This window comes from Elephantulus edwardii, unplaced genomic scaffold (genome assembly GCF_000299155.1).
Source record: "Elephantulus edwardii isolate Elephantulus edwardi_28Jun2011 unplaced genomic scaffold, EleEdw1.0 scaffold00186, whole genome shotgun sequence".
Classification (NCBI taxonomy): domain Eukaryota; kingdom Metazoa; phylum Chordata; class Mammalia; order Macroscelidea; family Macroscelididae; genus Elephantulus; species Elephantulus edwardii.
Genome location: NW_006399936.1, coordinates 2,856,917 through 2,868,441, shown reverse-complemented (window position 1 = coordinate 2,868,441; position 11,525 = coordinate 2,856,917). Strand labels below are relative to the sequence as shown.

The following is an 11,525-nucleotide window of genomic DNA, read 5'->3' as shown; positions in this document are numbered from 1 at the left end:
CATAGGGATTTGAGTCTTAGAAGGTCCCATTCATCTATGTTATCTTCTCCTGGTTGTAGGTTAGAATCAAAAAACTCTTGCTCATTCTCACCAAACAACAAACATGAACAGCTCCAATGTCTAAGCTTCTAAGACCAAAAATAAATCCATGCACATTAATGCTTCTAAATCTGTAGGCTAAGTAGCCACCTTGTTGTGATAAATGATGCAAACCCTTTAACCACAGGGGCAGGAACTAAGTGCTGCTTCTGTGCCTCAGCCACTGTTATTTCCCATTTAAGACACAAAGAACATTCTTGACTACTTCCTGTAAGATGAGCTGTTTTTCAAGCCACAAATATGATTCCAAAAGCACTAGACTTCTCTCAGAAGTATTTTACTAGCCAAAGAAATATTTGCTCAGTAGAGCCACCAGAGGGTAAAGTTATGTGAACTTCTTAGTCATAAGCAAATATCCCCAGGGAATGAGTTACTGGTCGCAGGTGCAGGGTGCAGGGTTTCGGAACCATTCATTCTGGGGGACATGAAGGTCAAGTGGCATAATGTGTCAACAAAGACCATGTTTTACGCCCTACTCTGGTGACAGTGAGTAGGGTCTTATTAGCTTCAGAGCAGTCACCTAAGGTCAAACTATTAGTCCTCTCCCTGTCCAGCACAGGAGGGGAAAGCAGAGAAACAATTAGTCCAGAAAACTACTGGATTGTGTAACTAACGTACACAAACTCTGATGCTGAAAGAACTAGATGGTCCCCAACTACGTCTGCTGACTACTCTCAAAGGGATCCTAATGAGTGGTCCGGGACAATGGAGAAGACAACTATGGGCCAAAACTAAATACCAGAAAAATGTTCAGGCTTACTAGTCTAAGAGAGACTGGTGGAGCCCTCAAGACCACAGCTCTTAGTGTTCCAAAGCCAGGATAAAACTCACATCCTGTAGCTCAACTTTCAGCCACTTTCAACAGAGAGTGACATTTACTCGAAGGTGGACAGGAACTCCACAGAGGTACTCATGCATGGTTGTTGTTGTTGTTGTGTGCCATCCAGTCGGATTCCCAGAGCTCCCTGCTCACTCTACAGAACAACCAGTTATACAAGATCAGAAGGGCAGCACTGGCCCAAGAATAAAGCTCAGAAGGAAGGAAGGGATGGCAGAAGAATAGGTGGTGATAAGAATTGCTGGGAGGAAATGAGCAAGAGTGTGCTTACAGTGGGGACACAGTAACTAACATCATAAAACAATGTGTGAGAATGGTTGAACAGAATTTGCTAATTTGCTCTATAAACCTTCCTTCAAGTTACTACTTTTTAAAATGGGGGGGGAGATTTGGAAGAAAGAGCAACACTAGTGGGTGAGACACAGGCTTTAGGCTGACAATAATTCCATGGTCGACATGGCAGCAAAATTAGTTATCATTGCTGCTGTCACCATTAGAACAATAAACTGAGTTTCTAATACACACCAAGTATTTTATGTCATTTCCTTGGGTCCCAGTTATCCTGCAAGGGTGCTTAATTATTATATTCATTTTGCTAGAGTTCATCAACATACAACTTGATCAAAAGTAACAATGTTACTACAAAGCAGAAAAGGAACTCAGTATCTTTCCATCAATCATTGCTCCTCCTTTTGAGTAATCTGTACTAGTGAATATATGAATGTCTGCCAGTTTCTGGTTTCTCAATGGAACTATACTCTTCAGACCTCCCTCTGTAATGAGCCTTAAAGAGCATTTCTGTATCTATTACTTCCTTGGGGTTTTTCCTCCCCAAAACTCTGAGAGACGGCAAGGAATTACCTAACACTAAATGTTTAACTCTGATTTACGGACTATACAAAAACATTCAATTATATGGCTCTTAACAAACTATGGGCAGTGCTGTAAAGAATGAGAATTTCAGAACGCTTAATTGTGCTCATGTAGAATCTGTACACAGATAAAGAGGTTGTTAACTCAAGCAGACTAAGGGGATACTGGATGCGTGGAATCAGGATGGATGTGTGTCAGGGTTGTATCATCTACCGTTACTTTTTAGTGTGTGCGTGAGCACATATAGTAAAGTCAGTCTCCAGCTTACAGCAGGGTTAAGTTTCAACTTCAGTGCTGATCAGTTCAACTTGAATACATCCTAACCAGGGACTCACTCAACAGAGAAACTGAAATGAAAGCTAAATGTGTATGCAACTACTTGAGAAATACACCTCCCTGAGCAACTGACAGAAACAGAAAATCACCAAAGATCAAGAAGACATTATCAGCCAGCCTGACATAACAAACGTTTAGAGAACACTATATATACTCATTTATACTTATTTCATCTGAAATGATGAGCAAATAATACAAGAAATTGTAATACATGAAGAACATGGCATCAACACTTGAGGAAGATTAATCCATAAACACATGACACAATCTTGCTGGCTGAAAGTGAAACAAACTTAGAGCATTTACGGATAAAGCTCAAAGATGAGACGGTCTTCAGTTTGGATTATACCTCAACATCAAGAAAACAAAAATTCTAACAACTGGATCAATATGCAACATCATGGTAACAAAAAAAGACTGAAGTGACAAGGATTTCATTTTATTTGGATCCACAATCAACACTGTAAAATAGTAATCAAGAAAACAAACACATTGCACTGAGAAACTCTGTTGCAAATGATCTCTTTACAATGTTAGTTACAGAGCAAAATGTCAATCTGAGGACTAAAGTGTGCCTGACCCAACTCATGGTGTTTTCAATGATCTCTTATGCAGGGTAAAAATGAGCAATTAATAATGGAAAACGAAGAATTCTAGTGTTGGTGAAAAATTTTAAATACATCATAGCCAGAAAAAGAAACAAATCGGTGTTGGGGAAAAACAGTCAAAATGTTCCTTGTAAGTCAAAATGGAGAGAATTCACCTCACATACCTTGAACATGTTATGAGGAGGGTCAGCAAAAAAACAAAACAAAACAGGAAGACACAAACTAAGATGAAATAACACAATGTTTGCAACAGTGGGTTCAAACATGACAATAAGGGGCTGGCACCGTACCCAGCACTGTTTCCTCTGCTACACACGGAGGTGCTCTGAGTCCCAACTGGCTTGCCAGCAAGTAACAACAATAAATAACAGCAAATCCAGGCACAACCTATAGACCTACAGCCAGACCTGTTGCCAAACAAGCAGAATTTACAGATTCTTCTCTTTGAAGAATCTCATTCAAAACTACAATTACTAAAATGTCATCAAAGATATTATCCACTATAACATATTAAGGATATTGATACATGAATGTGTATCTGTAAACACGTTCCCTAATAATTTGGAAACCAATCTACAATCACAAAAATAATGTTCAGGAAATAAAAGCACATGTATTTAAACTTGAATGTAAACATTTTGTTTAGTTACAAAGTTTCAACAGTCTGCATAACTTGGGAACATCTATAGGACATTATGCTAAGTAAAATCAGTCAGTCACAAAATAGTAACAATGGCAGAAGATCATGATTATTTAAAATGAAGAGAGGGTTCAGACAGAATCATTCTTGAAAAGTTCCTGGGATGAAAGGAGAGGGAGCAGGGAATAAAAATTAATCAACAGATAGGTAACTTATCAATTATAATTGCTACAAAACAAAATGTGTATGAATGACTGATGAAAAACCAGTATGATTTGTAAATCTTCACTTTAAAAAACCCAACTCTTCACCTCGAGGAACCATTTGATCTTCATGAATACACTCACCCTCTAAACAGGAACATTTTGGCAGGCATTAAAGATGAAGCAGCTGGTGTCGTTAAACCATAAAAGACTTGCTGCCTCTGGGTCAGCAGAGCAACTACCTCCAGACTCCTCCTCCTCCTCTGCTGCCGGAGCTCCTTTTCCAAGGCCCAAGTTACCCCCCAAAAGAACACCTCACGATGGGTCTATTTCTAGGAAGAGCAGCTGCTTTAATCTCCCTCCTGATGAATCTTATTCTTACTTTAATAGCATGCTGAATTCTCAACTTCCCCTGCTCTGCATCTAGAGAAGAGGCTTCGGTCAAATAAAGGACTATCATGAAAGACAAAACCCAAGTGACCCAAGTGCTACACTGTCCCAAAAGCAATCTGCATCTGCAAGTAACAAAAGCAGACGTTAACAAGCAAATACACGCAGAGGCTGGGGAGAGTTTTCTGTTTTACAAGCTGATCCTCTCACTGCCACTGGGTCAGAACCAGCTCACAGCTGACCCTCCTTTGGGTTTTCCTAGGCTAGGAGGAGACTTCCCATTGTTCTCCTGAGGACCCACTGCTGATGGAGCCATCAGAGGTGTGGCCTTTGGCGATCATGGACTGTTTTAAAAAGTACAGCAAAATGTGCAAAAAAAACACCCAAGTCTTAGTTGTGGGGTGATGAATAATTTTTTGTTTCTTTTCTATACCTTTTTCTGTATTAGTTTACTTACAAAGTTTGCATACATTGTTTTTCACACCGGATCTGTCCCAGTTCCTTTACCCACTCAGTCCTCCACCCAACAAACTGTGTGACCCTATGATTTCTCCCCGTCCATCCTCACCCCTCTGATCCTTCCCTCCTCTCCTTGAATCCTCATACACATTTTACTAGTTATCTTTCTGTTTCTACAATAATGGTCTATTTTTTTAAAAAAATTAATTTTTCATAAAAAAGCAGAGGTAATTAACTTAGGAAATTTCCAAAAACATCCAAAATAATATAGCAAACCTCAAGTATCTTATGAGCCTATTTTACGGTCAGCCTCATGTCTTCTGTGCGTCCCCCGTGTCCACCCCCCTCCCCGTGCCCACAGTGGATTACTTTAAAGCAAATTCTAGATGTCATGTGACTCAATTAAAAAATACTTCAGTCTGTACCCCCTCTGAAAATGAGGGCCATTTAGAAAACAAACAAAAACACCACAGAAAGTATTACCAATCTAAAAACTTAATAATACATATTACTTTTTTTTTTAAATCGAGGGGGAAAATGTGTCTTAAGATATTGGGGGTAGGGGGAGCAGGCAGTGGGGAAGAAAGAAGAAGACATTTAATGTCACCCCTGCCTAGACAGCTTGTATGGCTTGATTTCACTTTAGAAGGCCTGGTGTACATTTGTCCATTTATGACACATAGAAAACCAAGGAAAAAGTATTGCTAATTTATAACGCTTCTAAGATTTACCTGTTGAGAACTGCTTCCTTGTCTCCCAGACGACTTTTAATTTTGCTTGTCAGATAGTCCAAAAAAAGTGTCCAGATATCCAAACAAGAAAAGTAACCTTCGTGAGTAGGCTGCAGCACAGAAGAAATAAAGACAATGAAATGATTCAATGCAACTATTTCCTAGAAACACACACACTTTCTCTCACATACACACTCCAGTATTTACTTCCAGAATGGTAAAACCATAGCCTATGTTTCCCTTGTTTTCTGATATCTACAAGTGGTGGCTTTTTGTCCTCCCCACTGAACTCCATTGAACCCGACAAGACAGGAGCACCAGGAAACACTTCATTAGGGAGATATTATGAACTGAGTTATCAACAAAAATCAATCCGAGAAAACCTATCTGAGACTGGTAAAGACAGCTCTTGTGGCTCATCCAATGCACAGAGATGAACTAAAAAAGAAACTGAGGTGCAGGGAGGTGATCTGTAGGTAGATCTCAGGGGTAGGAGCAGGCCCTGTTATCTCCACCAATGTTCTTTCCACTATAAACCATTTCTATTTGCCCATCTAAAACAAAAACCAAGTGACTTCAGAGATGAGTTTCACACATTTGGATAAGGAAAGTGACATAAGCAAGCTTCCTATACGACAGATTGAAAATAAGTTTGTTATACAGTGAGAAAAGGAAGTCTCTGCAGGGTTCGAGCCCCAGAACCACACCTTGGACTCAACATTCTCCAGGGCTCGAGCCATCTGTCGCATTCAAAATCAACAACCTCTACTATCCAATATCCAGTCCACCCTATGTACATTCACTTTTAACTTATACCTTCAATCTCTTACAGACATACTGAAATTCTCACCACCCACAAGAACTCCTTGGTTTTGCTATTTACTGCCTCATTGAATCACTTATTTGGATCAAGCATGGAAATAATACCATTATCTTTTTAGATCTGTTTCTTTCTATTTCTGCTTCAGAAGGAAATAGTGTATTGGGGCACATGAGGAATTTGCTCAAGGAATAACTGACATCAGGTGATAGCACGAAGCAGGAGTTCTACCTCCAAGCTTTAATCTGTTGCTGTGTACTATCAAATCGGAACTCACTGCCGACCTTCCAGTGGGTTTTTGGAGGCTGTAAATTGCACGTGAGATTGCCATCTTTCTCTTGTAGAGCAGGTGGTGGATTCAAACCGTGTGCCTTTGATATAGCAGCACAACTCTTTACTACTGTCCCAAGAGCTCACTAAGCTTCCTATTCAAAAGAATAGCATGGAAACTTTTCTACAGCTCAAACAGAACGACTTAAAGATAGGATCACCCTAAAAAAAGGGCACTTCTAATCTTGACATCATTACAAAATTCAGAATAATATTCTCTTAATGGCATGAAATAGGCCAGGAGAGTAATGAGGTTAAAAAAAATAAAAAATTAACAAGTAGCATGGAAACAACATGGCTAGTTGATGGATATTTATGCTAGTTAGTCCTGACCTGAGCTTGCCTAAGTCATCCAACTGCTTTCTCTGGTATGAAACACCATCAACTCCCTCAAAATATTGTAACTGATCAGAATGAGTGTGCAAGTGCTTTTGAGAAATGTTAGCACATAAATACAGCTGTATGGATACATCAAAATATCTTACAGGTCTATACATTATCCTTTGAATTAAAGATTTACTAAGTTGCTCAAAGCTGGAGGGAAATAAAGGTAGGCAGATACATCTGCCTTTTATAAGACCTGAAACACTGTATTCACTTTCCTATTGGAAGATCCCTCTATGAGGCCTTGTGAGCTCAACAACTTGCCCCTGATCCTCTGTGTGAGCTCAACAACTTGCCCCTGATCGTCTGTGACAGACTGTTAAACTCATGAAGATTATAGGCTAATTCTACTTCTAGAGTAAGAACTTTTTTTTTAAAATTTTTTTTTTAATATTTTGTTTTTGTGTGTGTGTACTGTCAAATCAGATCTGACTGGTACAGAAGGATACTGTCCCTCCTTCCCCAGCAGAGCATCTGGTGGATTCAAACCGTGTGCCTTGGGGATTGCAGATCAGCTTCTTGCCACTAGGCCACCAGAGCTCCTGAGCAAGAATTTTTTCAAACCCTTACAGATTCTTTATAAAACAAGTACCTATACTCCAGCTTACTTTTCAGCTTCCAGGGCAGATTATAATTACAGAAAATCTAGACAGTTTCATCTTCCGAGTGTTTTAGTACGTGCAGTTTTCATTTGCATGAAATGAAATAGCCCTGCAGGGTAATCCATTTTTTCTCTTTTTCCTATTTTACAGTTAAAGAAACCAAGGAAATGTACTAGTCTAAGGTGGACAAACAATAAAGAAAGAAAAACTAAAATGTGAATGAAAGGGGCCTTTCCCTTGCTCACTGGCACATTGTTCTAAGAAGTGACAAGTTGCAAAAATGCAAGACCAAGAGGAACAGGGACTACAGAAAGATAGAAAAATTATGTTTCTTCAGGAACCTCAGAGGGCTTAGCAAGGACAGTAACAGTGAAGACAGAGGCCTGCGGAGCACAGCGGCTGGAGGGCTGCCTGCAGGAGTCAGACTGAGGAAACGGTGAAGGAAAAGAAGAACTGCTTACAGAAGGAATTAGCCGCATCCTTTGTCTTACTACTCTTCATTCAAACTGTAAGTACTAAAATGTCAATGAATTGTAGAAATAAAAGGCAAAAATGTTGTTTTTAGGCAAGAAAGGAGGAATTCACACTTCCTCACTTCATAGGAAATAAAAGTAGGATAAAGTAAGATCACACTGTTTATGATTTAAAATTCCTATTCTTCATTCTTCTCCCAGAGAACTCCCCCATCTCTGGTTGGTCCATGACCCTAGAATGCACCTTGCCATCTGTTTTCTGCTGTGCTTCCCCAGCAAGTCGTGAATGCTGCCTAAGCTTAACCCAGACAGCACATTCCAGGTGCTCCTCTTCTCTACGACAGACTTGGATCCAGGTTGTCCCTCTAGGATATCTACTCACGTATCTGCAAACCTCACATAGGAGGCCAGGGCAGCAGCGGGAGCCCAGCTGATAGGACCCCGAGGTGGACAAAGAACAAAGCAGCTTGTTCCTTGCTTCATGACCACGTCTCTATTATTACTGTTGTTAGGTGCCATCAAGCAGACTATGACTTGACCTTAAGAACAAGAGATCAGAACCATCCTGCAGCACTATTTCAAAAGATATTTTCATTCTGTTTCTGCCAAAGAAATCTTCTTCCTGTTCTCAAGGTTGGTTTTCTTATCCATCTTTTCTTTCTGCTACATTTTTCTTACCACTTCTTTTAATGTCGAGCCTTTTTTTCCTTAGTCTCTCTCTAACCTGTGGTCCCCCTTCTCCCACTGCCTCTCTCGGGACTGGTCTCCCTTACCACTGGGCACCACTTTATCGTTATCTATTTGCCCAATACCTCTTTGAGGAGGGCTAACCTGCACATCCTATCTCTCTTCCTTACCTCCTGGCTTAAATATGCACCCATCCCTCACCTTGTCTAGCTTCATTAACTGTAACAGCAGTGACTAAAAAGGTAGGTCTATTATTACAATCAGTTACACCTACTGACCCAACAGTTTTTTTTCTAATATGCACCAACAAAAAAAACTAAGTATGCAAAAAGCAAGTATTAAAATGTTTGCTACATCATGATCTGTAAGTGTCAAAAATAAGAGACACCCAAACTAGCAGTGAAATGGGTAAACAAAATCTGGTATTTTCAGATAAGGCTTTAGTTTCAAGCAGTGAAGATGAACAAAACGGACAAATCTCACAAGCGTAATACTCAATTAAAAATCTAGACAAAAAAAAAATCTAGACAAGACCATACACTTCCATTTACAGAAATTCTAAAGCATGCAAAACCTAGCACACGGTATTAAAAGTTAGGTCTGGGGCTACTTGTGGAATAAGGAAGGAGAATGTGATTGAGAGGAGATGTGAGGCACTTTCAGGGGTGCTTAACTTTGGTACTAGTAACACACGTGCCTACTCTGGGACAATTCCTCAAGCGGTGTCAGACGCATGTGTGTGTGTGTGTGTGTGTGTGTGTGTGTGTGTGTGTTTTACCTGCCCAGTGGCCTAGTCTATAGGGAGTTGTCCTGCCAATCAAAAGGTGGTGCCTCTCTGATGGTTCTGAATCCACCAATGGGCCGCAGGAAGAAGGTGGGCAATCTCCTCTCAGTTTTCAATTTCAGTATAAAAAATGTATTTTTTAAAAAACATACATATAAATGTGTATTTGGAAACTTTTTTTAGGTGACAGAAATCTTTAAAAACTGGACAATATTGATAGTTGCACAATTTTATATAGATTTAGTAAACATAACAATTACATTTTCAATGAATAAGCTTCATGGTATATATATCGTACCTCGAACGCAGTTTTAAAAATACACACATCAAAAAGGAGCCCTTTTTGAGCACAAACGGCTAAGCACTCAACTACCAGCTGGAAGGTTGCAGTGTGAACCCATTCTGAGGCCCAGAGGAGACAGGCCTGGAAAACAGCTTCTGAAAACCCTCCAGAGCAGGTCTCTGCATGCAGGGGTCATCCTGAGAGCCAATAGAAAGGCCCTGAACAACAACACAGCGATACACAAGAGGCTGGGTCAGAGACACGCGTCATGAAGGTAAGGACTCTGCCTGTCATAGTACCCATGTGCCCAGGTCCTGACAAGTAACAAGTTCAAAAAGTTATTACAATAGGGGTCAGGGGCTACCAGAAAATATACCACCAAAATTAACTCCTCAAAGAGTCACAACATATAACCTTGTGGAAATATTTAGTGATAGTTACAGAATAGAACTTAACATCTTCATTCCACTTTTTTCTGTATTTTGTTTCTCAAACTTAATGGTGGTTAAACACACAGACTATGGCTTCAAATTCTGGCTCTTCCACTTACTAATTAATTACATGGCTGAGCAAGTTAATCTTTGTACCTCAATTTCTTGATCCGTAAAATGGAGGCGAGGATACTAATAGCATCACCTCACAGATTTGTTGGGAAGATGAAATATGTTTATTTTCACACAGAAATCAATACATAAGTATTAGAGAAATAAAAGACATTCTTTCTCCTAAAAATAACTAGGCAGATTTTTTTGTTTGGTTGGGGTTTGTTTGGTTTTTTTTTAGGGGAAAAGTTTCTTGTTCTTTACCTGGTGAAACGTGTACTTGAATAAAAGTGTCAAAAACTCCACCACAGGGAACTGGGAGTAGGATTCAATTCTTCTCAAGTGAACACTCACAAAGAGCCGAAGAAAGTCAGTAAACTTCTCGATGTAGCTAAATAAGACAAGACAAAAAGCAGCAATAAGAGGCCTACCCACTTGATCAGAACTTTTAATTCAATTCAAATTTCTTTCAGTACAGAACTATAGAGATTTATAATATATTTTCAGATAAAAATATAAAGGCCTACAACAATTACCTACAGGACAGGCAACCCTTCATTCCATTACCACCTGAAACATAGCAGAAAAGCAACTTTTAGTAGACACCATCTACTAAAGCGTCTTACAAACTAGTGCTCTCATGTTCTGTAACTCGTTAGTGCTATGACCCAATTAAAAGAGGTGCTGAAAGGGTAGGTGATGGGCAGATCGTGCGTGCCACTTCCATCCAGGAAGCCTGGTTTTCTTTGCTTGGAGGCCAAAATATTAAAACAAATGTGCTAAGGAGATAAACAAAACAGGCTGTACAAAGGTAAAAAGAGGCATGGAATCCAGGGAAGAAATATTCAGGCTTGCCACCTAATGTTCCTTTTATCCCCCCTTCCTCTAGTCCCTGGTGCTAATTATCACAACAGCATTCCAGTCAGCTCTAATGAGAATTTCAAGTATGGGGGGAAAACTATTGGTGATGAACAGGCCTCAGAGACTGTTTACTCTGATGCTTCCCATTTGCGTCTCAGAGGGATAAAATGACCAGCTCAAGGTCACTCAGCCAACTCATGGCAGAATGGAATTATCATCCTCCACTCCCAAACTTTCTTTTCACATCAGTGAATTCCCAATGCATTTGTATTCACAAAATCACTTCATAGAAGAGTGAGTGTGGGTCAAAGCTGCAAGGATAAGAGATTTTTGTTATTTAAGTACACAGCACGTCATCACTCTCACATTTCAGAAACTGTCATTGTAAGCCCCTAAATACCAAAAGGTGATGAGAAAATGAGATGGTCATACTTTTACAAATCACATTTCAGAAACAAACAAACAAAAAAGGTAAAGACTTAGTAGGCCTTGGCCAAAATGAAATCATGACTAACAGTAACTCTGAGACTCCAAAAGCAAAAGGCTATTTTTCAAGCAGAAACATGTGAAATCATAAAGGGG

General features: G+C 39.7%; 1 protein-coding gene across 1 annotated transcript in view; it reads right to left on the bottom strand.

Moving 5' to 3' along the window:
- XPO6 (exportin 6) overlaps positions 1 to 11,525 on the bottom strand; it is a 119,581-nt gene that overhangs the window by 43,418 nt on the left and 64,638 nt on the right. The window contains exons 7-8 of the mRNA XM_006896629.1: positions 10,347 to 10,473; positions 5,178 to 5,287 (exon numbers count right to left, since the gene is read on the bottom strand). Coding sequence (XP_006896691.1) covers positions 5,178 to 5,287; positions 10,347 to 10,473 — 237 coding nt within the window. The remainder of the gene's footprint in view (positions 1 to 5,177; positions 5,288 to 10,346; positions 10,474 to 11,525) is intronic.